Here is a 13,701-nt window from a genome sequence, read left to right as displayed (position 1 = left end):
ATATACATATATATGTATATGTGTGTGTGTGTATATATATATATATATATATATATACACACACACACATACACACACACACACACACACACACATATATATATGAAGGGCCAGACTCAGAAAGTAAAACCAGGAAGCAACTGACAAGGTATTTAAGCTTCCCTCCATTTAAATGCTGTTACTAGACCTTGGAGACCCAAAAGGGGCTATTTAAATCCCCTGACAAAATCCTGGCAACTCTGGAACTACAGACAGCAAGATGAGGTTTATCTGGGAAAAGGAAGTCCTAAACCACTTGTTGTCCCTATGTTTTAAGTAAGTCCAGAGACATCACCATAGGATAGAATAATCCCATACCAGGCACCCAAAATCCCTGCTGAAGCATTAGAGGGTTGCTCAGCAACATGACCATGTGTTTTCCACCAGCTCAGAAGGAATAAAAGCAGCAGGTAATAGCTGCCATTTTGAGTCTTTAACTCCCATTTCCTGCATAGGAAACAGGAAATTCTCTCTCCCTCCCTCCCTTCCTCCCTTCCTCCCTCTCTCCTCTCTCTCTCTCTCTCTCTCTCCCTCCCTCCCTCCCTCCCTTCCTCCTTCTCTCCCTCTCTCTCTCCCTCTCTCTCTCTCTCTGTGTCTGTCTCTGTGTCTCTCTGTCTCTCTGTGTCTCTGTCTCTGTTTCTGTCTCTGTCTCTGTCTCTCTCTTTCTCCCTCCCTCCCTACTTTAACCCCATTTTACCAAAACAAATCCTGGCTAAAATTTCCTAGAGACTCTCCTTTTTGTGAGATACTCTGAAATGGTTTTCCACATGTGGTTCTCAAGGACTGGTGATTTTGTGTGGGAACTAGGAAATGAGTGACAATTGAATCCACTCCAGTCTAGTCTATTCGTCTATTAGGTGTGGGAGCTCAGTCCACACCAGTAGCTTTAACCCTTCTTACCTGAGACTGTCTGAGAAAAGGGGCCAGCTGTAACAATCAGGATTAGGGCTAGGGTTAGGGTTAGGGATAAGCAGTAGAGCCCACATGCCAGGTGTGCTCACTTGAAGGAAAATGCCCCAGTAGCTGGAGCAGAGCAAAAGAGGCTCTGGCCACCATGAAGCGGTATTGCAGAATGATGAGAAATGGGACAGAACACATTTGGGGTCTGGAGTGGTGCCGGAAGCAGGAAATTGGGGGTGGGACAGGTGCAGAGAGAGAGGGTCCACCTACCTCTCCTAGTAGTGGGGAAGGTTTAGGCTAGAGCTGGGGCTCCATAACCTCCCAATCAGCAGAACCCCAGAGGCTCCAAGTATAAAGTGCTGGCTGGGTAGGATGGGGGTGGGAGTTGTTGCAGTATGTTTCTGAATCTCCCCTGGTTAATGGTAAGCTTGAAGGGGGGTCTTGGGCCTGGAAGCACTGATTGGGGGCCCAGGTTGTCCATGCGGGGTCAGTGTCTAGCGCCTTCCCTTCCGCCTGCAGGCTGCTGATACACAGGAGGAAATCCTGGCAGATTCCTGTGGGGGGTGAGCTGGCCGAGTGCTTTTAAGGCGACTGCCCTGTTCCGCCTGCCTGTCCCGTGCCTGCCAGCTGCTCCCACTTGGTCCCGGATCGTGTGCTCTCCAACCGCGTGGACCATGGCGGGGGCCCAGAGCCTCCTCCCGCTCTGCCTCCTCGCCTTCTGCCTGGTGGGCTCCAGTGTTATCAGGGGGCAGAAGGTGAGTGTGAGCCAGTTATAGGGAATATTGGTATCCAGGAGCTGCCAGCCAGCTGTGGGAACAGGGAGGAACTTTCCATAGACGGGGCATGCGTCTGGGGATAGCAAAGTAGCGGGTATCTGTCTGACTCTGTGCAAGCCAGTCTCCAGGACTGTGTCTTGTCACCTGAGGTACCAAGATGTCTCTGTCTGTGTTCCTCTTAACTGTGCCTGCTCAGTCAGTTGTGTGGTATGTGCGGTGGTCCTGGGTTTTCCCAGCCTAAGAATGAGTGGGGGGACACCACCAGCTCCATTCTCCTGGCTATCCTGTCAAGACTGAGGCCCAAGTCTCTGTGGCTTTTTACCTAGAGATTTGAGATGTGATTGTCATCAAACCCATGGGAACGACAAACTGAGAGGCTCCCATAGAACACATGTGTGTACTGTGTCCAGCCCTAAGACTGCCTGGTGGCTGAGTGAAAGCACCGTCTGTGCTGCTGGGCAAACAGCCACTGGTCAGCCCTGGGCCTGACCCCACTGAGCCCTCACAATCTCTCGTTAGTGCGTCCTGTTGTTCTCCTAGTGAGGAAGCCAAGGCCCAAGGGTGAAGGCTACGGGCCATTCCCACTGGAGCAGTGGTCCAGACCGCAGCCTGTGATTCACCAGAGGCGAGCTGGTGAGCAGACAGGAGCCCCGTGTGCAGCTGTGGCACAGCGCCTATCAGGCCTGTGAAGTCAGCCACTGCCGGGCTGCACTGGGCCCCACAGTAGCAATGAGCTTTGGGAAGAACTTCACTCTCAGATTATGGAGATAGAGTTTTCTGGCATGGACCTGCCAACAAGGGAAGGAACTTGTCATGTGAGATCAAGTTCATCTGCTTCTTGATGCTGCCACTGTCTCCATGGTGCTAATGGGCAGACTGAAGTCCAGACAAGAAAAGCTTTGCCCACGATCCACCCCAGGTGGTCCAGTATAGGGACCCAGGATCCCTACCACTGATGAGCTCTTTAATCTTATAATCCTTGTGGTCCCTTAGAAAGGTGTCAGGGAGAAGGGCCTCACTGGCTTCAGGGATAGGCCTTGGGTAAGACAGGCCCCAGGAGGCTGGGAAGGTGAGAATTCCAGTTATTCTGGGCCCTGGAGTTTCCCCGTCCTCACCACCTATCTTAGGACCAAGTGTTAATGAAAAACCTTAGCTTGGAGGATTTTCTTTGTAGAGGAACTTAGAGCTGAGCATAGGCTCTGAGCATCTCTAAGTCTGCAGCTCTGGGTCTGGGGCTTATCCTGCCTAAGCCAAAGGAAGTGTGGGGGTCCTCGGTGGGGGGGTTGCAGCAATGCTGGCTTTATCTCATGTTTACACCCACTCGGCCCTCCTGGCAACTTGGGTACCATGTAACGGACTGGGGCTGTTAGGAACAGAGGTTCTGAGGGACACCCTGCGCCACATATCCAGTAGGGGAAGTAGCAGGATCTCCTCAGTGCTGGGAGCCTGTGGTCTTAAGTCAGGGTTCAAAAAGAAACAAGCTTTGCCGGGAGCCAGCACTGTCCCTCCTGCTTTGATCCAGTGTAGAGGGAAGAAGTTTGAGTCCAATTCCTCTCTTGGGGAGAGGTCAGCTGTGTGGGGGGGAGGGGGTTCCCTCACAGGTCTCTAGGGAGGTCAGCCCCAGAAAATCCCTCCTAAGATCTTGCTTCCATCTTGAGAGAACTTCCACGTTCCCACCAACAGGCTTAATATTTCGTGTCTCCTCAGCTTCCTCTAGCCAGATCTTTGTGGGAAGCAGACACTGCAAACTCAACTCGGAACCTATGTGGGAGGGATGCAGGACTCACTCTGGCTCTGACAGGTCCCAAGGAAGAACCTGATTGAGCATTCAGGCTGTGATTCGGCCTCACTCTACCCAGCAGCATTAGTGGCAGGATTCTGAATCTGGCTGTTGAAGCAGCTTCCAGGCTACTGGGCAGATGCAGGCCTGAGTGCTGTCCTGGGGAGTGGTCCTTGGCGAGGAGCTGATTTGGCAACTGCTTATCTACCCATCACCACTTCACAAAGTGACAAAGCTCTGGCTTCCTCCTGGTCTCTCCCTTGTCCACAGCTTCACCCAGCCCTGGCTCTGCCTTCAGAGTGACAGCAGCACTCTTACCAGCCATAAGCCTCATCCAGGACTGACCAATCATCCTCAGCATGGTGGCCATGCTGGTAGCTCTGCCCAGCTGGCCAGGTGGCCTTGAAGACAGCTTACTGCCAGCCCAACCTTTGCCCTGAGCCAGCAGCTGCCCAGCTCCTGAGTTACTCAATTTCCTGAGCTCTACCTGGCTCAGCAAAGTTGGGGCTCAGGGTAGGGAATGACATCACAGCATCCAGGCCCAAGGCCAGCCCCTGAAACCACTGGGAACAACTTCCTTCTTTGTAGACCACAGAGGCATGAGCAGAAAAGGCTAAATCACAGTTGTGGAGAGGCCCTGGGACTCTCATGCTCACTAGAAGAAAGTGTTGGGGTGCTATTTCTCCTTTTCTCTGCCTTTGAAAAGCCACACATCTGTAGTTTTTTTTTTTTTTCTAGGAAAGGGATGTTCTGCGCTCACTCCCTTCAGAGCACAGCAGCCTCAGCATTTTTCAGCACATCTCAGTCCCTTTAGCCCATGTTCCAACCCACCACAGCTCTCCCTATCATCATGCACTTTCCTCTGCCTTTTTTTTTCTTGCTCCTGGGGCTTGGACTCAGGGTCTGGGTGCCTGAGTGTCATCGTCGTCGTCTTCCTCCTCCTCCTCCTCTTCCTCCTCCTCCTCCTCTTCCTCCACCTTCTCCTCCTCCTCCTCCTTCTCCTCCTCCTTCTTCTTCTCCTTCTCTTTCTTCTTCTTCTCCTTCTTCTGCTGTTGTTTGTGGGGCTTGAACTCTGGGACTGAGCGCTGTCCCTCTGCTCTTCAGCTCAAGGCGAGCACTCTACCACTTGAGCCACAGCGCCACTTCTGGTTTTTTGAGTGGAGGGAGTTTCCTACTTGGTCTGGCTTTGGACCTCGATCCTCAAATCTCAGCCTCCTGAGTAGCTAGGATGACAGGTGTGAGCCTCCAGCACCCAGCCCTGAGCTTCTTCTTACTCAAGGCTAGCGCTCTACTACTTGAGCCACAGCACCCCTTCCAGCTTTTTCTGGGTAGTTTATTGAGGACAGAAATTTCATAGAGCCAGACACCTGTAATCCTAGCTACTCAGGAGGCTGAGATCTGAGGAAGGCGGTTCAAAGCCAGCCCAGGCAGGAAAAGTCCGTGAGACTCTTATCTCCAATAAACCACTAGAAAACTGGAAGTGGCGCTGTGGCTCAAGCAGTAGAGTGCTCACCTTGAGCTGAAGAGCGCAGGGACAGCACCCAAGCCCAGAGTTCAAGCCCCACAACCGCCAAAAAAAAAAAAAAAAAGAAGTCTCATGGACATTTCTGCCCAGTCTGGCTTCACAATCCTCATATCCCAGTCTCCAGAATAGCTAGGATTACAGGAGTTGAGCCAATAGTGCCCTTCCTTCTGCCTCTTTCTCTCACACCTGTAAGCATGGAGGGTGACTCTACCCTTCAGGCGAAAACAATGTTGTTTCTGGCATTTTGTCCTTTAAAGGTAGCCCCATCAAGGGACTTGCTGAAACTAAGGCAGGCCAGTGAATGGGATAGCAGGGATCATTTAACCTGAGTCCTGAGCCCTTTCGCCTGCCCTTTTGTCCCATTGTCCCCACCTCAGCCAGGCCACCCTCAGGTAATAAGGTGATGATCTTTCCCCTACCTGTCCCTGCCTATGAATGGAGACCAAGGGCCAGGCCTGGACTCAGAGCTGCCTAGCCCAAGGGCACATAGGCCAGACTCCTCTGCCCTGCATCAGCTGATCCCTCACTAGCCCAGACTCTCAGGTCTGGTGCTCTTAGACAAGAGACCTAGGAGCTGAGGAGGCCAGTTCAGCAGTAATGTGGCTAGAATTCCACTCACATGAGCCATGGATAAAAGCTTGCATCCATCCCTCCCTAATGCCTATGAATTGAAGACAGCACTGCTGTGTTCTCACAGAATATCAGTTCATAGGACTAAGGCTTGGGGACTAGGTAGCTGGTGGCTCAGTGTCAGACATACCATTTAGTGATTGTCTTTAAATGAAAAAGCAAGGCTCAGCACAGATTCTAGTCCTATATCCACACCCTGCCTAGGGGTGATTTTGAACAAGGACCACCTTGGGCTTCAGTTTCTTCACCTGAAATGATCTAAGGTAGAACAAAATGGCAGAGATTTGCCTCATGTTTGCAGCTATAGACTTGGAATCTCTGGTATGGACATGGGAATATGTTGGTGTCAATTAGCAACTTTTTATTTTCTGTGTGTGCCAGTACTGGGGCACGAACTCGAGGCCCGAGTGCTGTTCCTTAGCTTTTTTTGCTCAAGGTTGGCACTCAACCACTTGAGCCACAGCTCCACTTCTGGCTCTTTGATGATAGATTGGACATTAAAGTCTCTAGACTTTCTGCCTGGGCTGGTTTTAAACCACAGTCCTCAGATCTCAGCTTCCTAAGTTGCAATCAGCAGATTGTGGCAGGGCACTTTCTCAGGGCCTTCCCCATTCTCACTGATTCCTGAGGTGCTGAGGTCTTGTGGCGATCATGCCAGAATCCAACTGAGTGCGGGGTCCAGATCCCTTACTCCACACTCTGCCCACGGCCCAGGTGCGGTCCAAACGCTGCGATGTGAAGACCAAGTTTGTCACTCACACACCTTGTACCACGTGTGCAGCCATCAAGAAAGTGGTTTGTCCCTTGGGCTGGCTTCGGCATTTCCCAGAGAAGATAACCAAGGACTGCCAGTATGAACTCTTCACTTCCATTTTTCCCACTTCTAGGAGCACCCCACGGGGAGGAGGAGGCGGGCAACTAGGGGAGCCCCATAAGTCAGAAAGTGGGGACAGATGCCCATGTAATTGTAACCCCTCTGTACAGTACTTTCACAATAATAATAATAATAAAAGATGCACATTAAAAAAGAAAGAAAGTGAGGACAGAAACTAATCTCCCTGGGAGGCAGAGACAGGCAGAGAGGAAAGAAAAGGGTGAAAGGTTGACAGTGTCTATTGGGTACCTATGATTTGTCAGGCCCTGTGCTCAGTTCTGGGCAAGGCAGAGATGGGAGAGGAAGGATAGGAGCATAGGACCCAGTGCAGGGGGCTGCAGTAGGGGGCTATAAGTTGGAACTTTTCTCATCATCTTAACCACCACCCTGTCTATCCTGTGTCCCCAGATATGAGGTACAGCTGGGGGCCTCTTTGGTGTCCTTGAGCGGCTGCAGCTTGGAGTGCTCCAAGGATGTAGTTCAGAAGGCCTGCTGTCCTGGATACTGGGGGTCCCTGTGCTATGGTATGGGCGAGGGCTCACCTGGCTCCACCCACTGCATCCCAGCTCTTCCTTACCTTGTTCATTCAGTGAGCACACACTGAGCCCCTCTGGGTGCAGCTCCCAGGCCAAGTGTAGGGCTGGCCTGAGACTGTGGGGGTGTGGGCCAGGGGAGAGTTCTGGGAGCAGAACTAAGTTCTGGGGGTTCACAGAGTGCCCTGGAGGTGCTGAGACCCCATGCAATGGCCACGGAACCTGCCTGGACGGCATATCTGGAAACGGGACCTGCGTGTGCCAGGTAAGGGACAGGCAGGGTTGGAGGGTGGAGGGATCTGGGGGGACCCTGTTGACTCTGGCATCTACAGGAGAACTTCAGCGGCTCAGCCTGCCAGGAGTGTCAAGATCCCCAGCGGTTTGGGCCTGACTGTCAATCAGGTGAAGCAGACAGGCCAGGAGGGCTGGGCCAGAGCCCGTTGTGCCTTCTAGTCCACCCCTGACTGTCCCTGCTGCCCCTCCCAGCCCTGCCCTTCCCCTCTAGGGAGACTTGCTTGTCCTCCTTAGCTCCTAGCTCCTTGAATGTGCCGCCTCCCTCAGAGGGCCTCCTTCAGGAGTCCTCATGACCCTAGGCTGGGCTGCCACCCTCTGTGTTCCTCCCCCCTACTCTCCTCCCACCCCTACCCTCAGTCCTTGTATGTGCCTTGGTGAGGCTGAGGTCTCACCTGTCCCTGAATGCCCTTCCCAGTGTGTAGCTGTGTGCATGGCGTGTGCAGCCATGGGCCGCAGGGTGACGGAAGCTGCCTGTGCTTTGCTGGATACACTGGTCCCCGCTGTGACCAAGGTAAGCAGGGCTGCTAGGCAGCCCAGGACAACAGCTTCTCTGTGATCAGAGCAGGGGAAACCAATTGGGTGACAGATGGGACCTAAAATTCAGTAGTATTGCCTGACACAGGTGACTCATGCCTGTAATCCTAGCTACTTAGGAGGCTGAGATCTGAGGATCACAGTTCAAAGCCAGCCTGGGAAGGAAAGTCTGTGAGAGTCTTATTGACAATAAACTGCAGTAGAAAAAGCTGGAAGTGGATCAAGTGATAGAGCACTAGCCTTGAGCAAAAAGAAGCTCAAGGAGCATCCAGGTCCTGGGTTCAAGTCTTAGGATGTGCAAAAAAAAAAATCAGTAATATTTTTGCCTGCAGCCTAGTGGGGGGAAAGGGGTGTTATCCCAGACCTCCACTATCTGGAAGCCCAGAAAGGACAAGGTCTTGCTTGGGATTAGATGGCAAGCCCGGCAGAGTGCCGTGGTTCCTCTATTCCTTCCAAACCTGGGCCATCTCTGTGCTCTCTTCTGCTCAGAGCTCCGTGTCTGCAAGGAACGGAGCTGCCCCCAGAACTCCCAGTGCTCTGCAGAGGCCCCTGGCTGCAGATGCCTGCCTGGCCACACTCTGCAGGACTCCAAATGCATAGGTGAGCCTGAGACCTGAGCTAGGGGCTATGGTTGGTGTGGGTGTGAGGGAGGGGGAGACATTCCAGCTCTGACTGCTGGTAGAAGCTGTAAAGGTAGTGGGTCTCAACTCACTCAGGCTGTTTCTCTCTTTTCCCTGGTAGCTCCCAACCCTTGTCAGTCATCACCCTGCTCTCCACTGGCTAGCTGCTCAGTGAGCCCCACAGGGCAGGCCCAGTGTCACTGCCCTGAGAACTACCATGGTGATGGGAAGATATGTCTGCCCCACGACCCATGCACCAACAACTTTGGTGGCTGCCCCAGCAATTCTACCGTGTGTATATACCAGAAGCCAGGAACGGTGAGTTGGGGTACAGGCTGGGCCTGCCCTACAATCTACCTTCCCACTTTAGCTAGAGAACCCACACTGCTTATAAATAGGAAAAGGGGGAAGATACTGGTGGCTCACACCTTGACTAGCTAGAAGTCAAGAGGCTGAAATCTGAGGATCATGATTCAAAGTCAGCCCAGACAGGAAAATCTGTGAGACTATCTCCAATAAAATACTCAAATAAGCTGGAAGTGGCCAGGCACTAGTGCTCTATGCCTGTAATCCTAGTTACTCAGGGGCTGAGATCTGAGGATTGCAGTTCAAAGCCAACCTGGGCAGGAAAGGTCTGTGAGATTCTTATCTCCAATTATCCATAAAAAGTTGGAAGTAGAGCTGTGTCTCAAGTGGTAGAGCACTAGCCTTGAGCAAGAAAGCTCAAGGACAGTGCTCAGGCTCTGAGTTCAAGCCCCAGGACTGGCACAAAAAAAAAAAGGAAGAGGGCCAGGAGCTGGTGGCTCATACCTGTAATCCTAGCTACTCAATAGGATCCCAGTTTGAAGACACTCTGGGCAGGAAAGTCTGTGAGCCTCTTATCTTGAATTAGTCACCAAAAATCCAGAAGTAGAGCTGTCGTTTAAGTGGTAGAACACCAGTCTTGAGCCAAAAAGCCAAGTAAGAGCTAGAGGTCCAGAATTCAAGCCCTAGTACTAGCACCCAAAAGTAAGATAAGTGGGAAGAGAATGGCAGCTCTGTTCTTGAAGGACAATTATGGGGTCCCCGGCAGGGGTGTATGAGGGAGACATAGACCAGTAGTCATAGACCAGTCATTCTTAAAATTCTCATGGACTGGACTGGGTGGGAATATGGCTTAGTGGTAGAGTGCTTGCCTAGCATGCATAAAGCCCTGGGTTCGATTCCTCAGTACCACATAAACAGAAAAAAAAAAACAGAAGTGGCACTGTGGCTCAAGTGGTAGAATGCTAGCCTTGAGCAAAAGAAACTCAAGGACAGTGCCCAGGCCCTGAGTTCTAGCCCCAGGATTGGCAAGAAAGAAAAAGAAAAGAAATTCTCACGAACTGAATGTGTGTCCCTTTCTTCCCCTGTCATTTGTCCAGGCTGTCTGTTCATGTCAGCCAGGCCTGTTCCGCTTCAACAGCAATACCTCTGCAGGCTGCTTCGCCTACTGCTCCCGTCACTCCTGTGACCAGTCGGCCACCTGCCAGGTGACCCCCAATGGGAAGACCAGGTGGGCATAGGGGCCTTGGGGGCATGGAAGCAGAGTAGAGAAGGTGGGCTGGACATATGCATACCTGTCACAGGTGTACAGGGAGGGCTGAGGGAGGAGCAGAGGAAGGACTGGCCTGCCCCACCCTGACTGGTTCTCTCTGGATCCCCAGATGTGTGTGCAAGGAGGGCGAGGTGGGGGATGGGCGTGCCTGCTACGGACACCTGCTCCACGAGGTGCAGAAAGCCCACCAGATAGGCTTGGTGTTCCTGAAACTGAGAGTCGCCATCTCCATGTTCGGTGTGTGTTCCCCACCACTGCCCACAACCCCACCCTTCATCCAAGCCTAGCTGGTAGGCAGGGGGTAGGCCTCGGCAGAGATTCCTGTTTGTTTACTCAAGAGCTGTAAAAGCAAAGCATGCACTGGGGTACATGATACAAGTTGGGGAGTGATGGTCCCAACCTACCCTAAGCCTCTTCGACAACTCCCAAAGCTAAAATCAATGCCCAAGGTTGTTCTAGATTTGGTTCCCATCCTCTGCACTAACCCACAGAGTAGTTCTGATGCTCTTTCCTGACCAATCTCCCTGCAGAGCAGGGCTGCCAGGATATCCTCACCACATCTGGCCCATTCACTGTGCTGGTACCGTCCATTTCCAGCTCCACCGGCTCCTCCAAGACCATGAACGTGAGTCTTCCCCATGCAGTGTGGCCCCTGGCCTCACTTCCTCCCCCAGTGCTGTGCCCTCATCTTCAGGCCCCAAGTCAGCCCCTCATCCACACCAGAAAACAGAACCTAGGAAGCATCTCATCCCACCCATTGCTCAGATGGGTGGCATGAAGAGGGCTCACTTGGCACCATTTCCTTGTTTCTACAGGCAGCACTTGCCCAGCAGCTCTGCAGACAGCACATCATTGCAGGGCAGCACATACTGGAGGACACAAAGTCCCCAAGTATACGTAGGTGGTGGACGCTGGCTGGGCAGGAGATCACCGTCACCTTCAACCGTATAGTAAGGGAGGACCCTCAGCTGGGAGATGAGAGGAGTCACAGGTGGAGAATAGCCCTGGCAATGGTGTACATGACAGAGGGCTGGTATATGTGATCTAGCCAGATGCCTTTGTTTTTTTCAGAGATACACCTATACGTACAAAGACCAGCCCCAGCAAACATTCATCATCCAAAAGACCAACTACATAGCAGCCAACGGCATCTTCCATGTGGTCACTGCTCTACAGTGGCAGGTGTCACCCAAGCTCCCTGGGGACCCCAAGGTGAGCCAGCATCCTTCTCCCCCCAACTCTGAGCTGCTGGGTGACTTCAGAGACCTGCAGAATACAGGAAAGAGGCAGGGATGGTTCTGGAAGATGGGAGCCCAGTTCCTTCTCCATGGGACGGAAGCAGTCTCACTCCTTTACCTGAATCGTGGATATGCATTCCTTTCTATAGAAAACCGTTGGCCAGATCCTTGCCTCTACTGAGGACTTCAGCCGCTTTGAAACCATTCTGGAGGTGAGCTGGGGTGAACTCAAAAGCCATTCTGGAGGTGAGCTCAAAAGCCATTGAGGCTTTTGAGCCAGCATTCCTCACGTCCCTAGAATGTGCCCCACAAGGCTATGGGATCCTAGAGCATAACCATCATGTTTCTGAGGTTCTCTGGTAGCATGGACCCATTGTCCACATCTTCCACTGCCTCTGTGAGACTTCTTGCAGGTTAAGAGTAGCAGGGTCAGGCATAGCTCCAAAGTGGAGGCTGGCCATGGAGTCTCTTAGCCTCCTTTCCACTGCCACAGAACTGTGGGCTGCCCTCCATCTTGGAGGGGCCTGGGCCCTTCACGGTCTTTGCCCCAAGCAACGAGGCTGTGGACAGCTTGCGTGATGGCCGTCTGATCTACCTCTTCACAGGGGTAAGCGTTAGGGCTGGGGACACAGGGGTCTCCATCCTCCATGACAAGTCTCTAGGAACCAAGCTTCTTCTCTCCTGCTAGGGCCTCTCCAAGCTGCAGGAGCTGGTGAAGTACCACATCTACAGCCATGGGCAGGTGAGGGCTCACCTCTCAGGCCAGCTGCTGCAGGGTTCCTGGGGAGGGGATGCCTATGGGCTCCCGTCTTCCTGGGGGCTCGCCTCCTTTTCTTCATCTCTCCGATCTGGACATTGTATCAGAGAAAGGCTGGGACCAAGAGGGTAGCTGGGCATCACCTGGACAGGGTATGACTGAGTCCCCTCCCTGAAGCCTCCCTTGGTTATCTGCAGCTGACTGTGGAGAAGCTCATCTCCAAGGGGCGGGTCCTCACTATGGCAAACCAGATCCTGGCTGTGAATATCTCCGAAGAGGTATGATCTCCAAAGGTCTGAACACATAGATCAGTGAAGGGGCTACTGATGGCTGGCTGGTCATCCAGCCTCTTGTAGATGCCATCTGTGTTGCTCTTAACCCATGATGGGCAAGGGCAAGACTAGACCATGGCAGGGCCGGGCAGGGCTTGCTGGGTGAGGGCTGGCACATCTCAGGTCTGTGATGCAGGGGCGCATTCTCTTGGGACCCAATGGGATCCCTCTGCGGAGAGTGGACGTGCCGGCTGCCAACGGGGTGATCCACATGCTGGAGGGTATCCTGCTGCCCCCAACCATCCTGCCCATCCTGCCCAAGCACTGTGACGAGGAGCAGCACAAGATTGTGATGGTAAGCCCTGCCCAGTGCGCCCAAGCTTTTAACACTGAAATGACTCCCACCCCAGGATGCAGACAGGTGACCGTCTCCGGGGACAGAGGCACCGAGTCCTCACCCCAACGCTGTAACAGAATATCTGAGGCCGGGTCATTTTCTAAGAGGATTTTTCTGGCTCATGATTCTGGAAGTCTCAGAGCATGGAGCCAGCATCAGGCTACACTGGCTTCTGCAGAAGAAGGCTGGGGGCAGAGGGCCTCAGGTGTATGTAGAAGAAAACAGAGGTGGGGGGAGGAGAGGGAGAGAAAGAGGGAGGGAGGGAGGAGAGAGGAGACAGGAGGGGTGCCTGGCTGACTCCACACCAACTTACTTTCATGATCATTAGACTAGGTTTTGAACACTCTGTTACTGTATGTGGGGGACCCCATGACCCTAAATGTATCTTAAAGATCTCATCTCCTCACAAACCTACCCTGGGTTGTTTTGTGGTTTGATTTGGTTTGGTTTGGTTTTCTGCTGGTCCTGGAGCTTGAACTCAGGGCCTGGATGCTTCTGTTTTGGTGGTTAACTGGAGATAAGAATCTCACAGCATTTCCTGTCCAGTCTGGCTTTGAACCAAGATCCTCAGATCTCAGCCTCCTGAGTAGCTAGGATTAGAGCCACAGGTACCTGGCTCTACCCTGGCTTTCTTGTGTTTGGTCCTGTCTTAACCTTCCAGGTCTCAGCACAATGTCACTTTCTTTTTTTTTTTTTTCATTTCTTTTTCTTTTTGCCAGTCCTGGGGCTTGACTCTGAGCCTGGGACTGTCCCTGAGCTTTTTTGCTCAAGCCTAGTGCTCTCTCACTTGAGCCATAGTGACACTCCTGTCTTTTTCTGTGAAATTGGAAATAAAAGTCTCATAGACTTTCCTGCCCAGGCTGGCTTTGACCTATGATCCTCAGATCTCAGCCTCCTGAATCGTTAGGACAAGTGTGAGCCACTGGCTCTCAGTTCAATGTCACTTTTTTTTTTTT

The 13,701-nt window shown here is 52.5% G+C and overlaps 1 protein-coding gene across 1 annotated transcript in view; it reads left to right on the top strand.

Annotated features, from left to right (window-relative positions):
* Positions 1–1,580: 1,580 nt before the first annotated feature.
* The window catches only part of Stab1 (stabilin 1), a 31,770-nt gene continuing 19,649 nt past the window's right edge, over positions 1,581–13,701 (top strand). The window contains exons 1-18 of the mRNA XM_013030725.1: positions 1,581–1,694; positions 6,365–6,501; positions 6,933–7,048; positions 7,237–7,322; positions 7,390–7,459; positions 7,767–7,862; positions 8,375–8,485; positions 8,627–8,823; positions 9,909–10,039; positions 10,191–10,318; positions 10,612–10,706; positions 10,897–11,031; positions 11,153–11,293; positions 11,469–11,531; positions 11,813–11,926; positions 12,008–12,061; positions 12,274–12,354; positions 12,545–12,703. Of these exons, the coding sequence (XP_012886179.1) occupies positions 1,614–1,694; positions 6,365–6,501; positions 6,933–7,048; positions 7,237–7,322; positions 7,390–7,459; positions 7,767–7,862; positions 8,375–8,485; positions 8,627–8,823; positions 9,909–10,039; positions 10,191–10,318; positions 10,612–10,706; positions 10,897–11,031; positions 11,153–11,293; positions 11,469–11,531; positions 11,813–11,926; positions 12,008–12,061; positions 12,274–12,354; positions 12,545–12,703 (1,995 nt within the window). The 5' untranslated portion in view covers positions 1,581–1,613. The remainder of the gene's footprint in view (positions 1,695–6,364; positions 6,502–6,932; positions 7,049–7,236; positions 7,323–7,389; positions 7,460–7,766; positions 7,863–8,374; positions 8,486–8,626; positions 8,824–9,908; positions 10,040–10,190; positions 10,319–10,611; positions 10,707–10,896; positions 11,032–11,152; positions 11,294–11,468; positions 11,532–11,812; positions 11,927–12,007; positions 12,062–12,273; positions 12,355–12,544; positions 12,704–13,701) is intronic.

The sequence above is a fragment of the Dipodomys ordii genome, unplaced genomic scaffold (assembly GCF_000151885.1).
Source record: "Dipodomys ordii isolate 6190 unplaced genomic scaffold, Dord_2.0 Scaffold132, whole genome shotgun sequence".
Taxonomy (NCBI): Eukaryota; Metazoa; Chordata; class Mammalia; order Rodentia; family Heteromyidae; genus Dipodomys; species Dipodomys ordii.
This window is presented reverse-complemented; position numbering and strand designations above follow the sequence as displayed.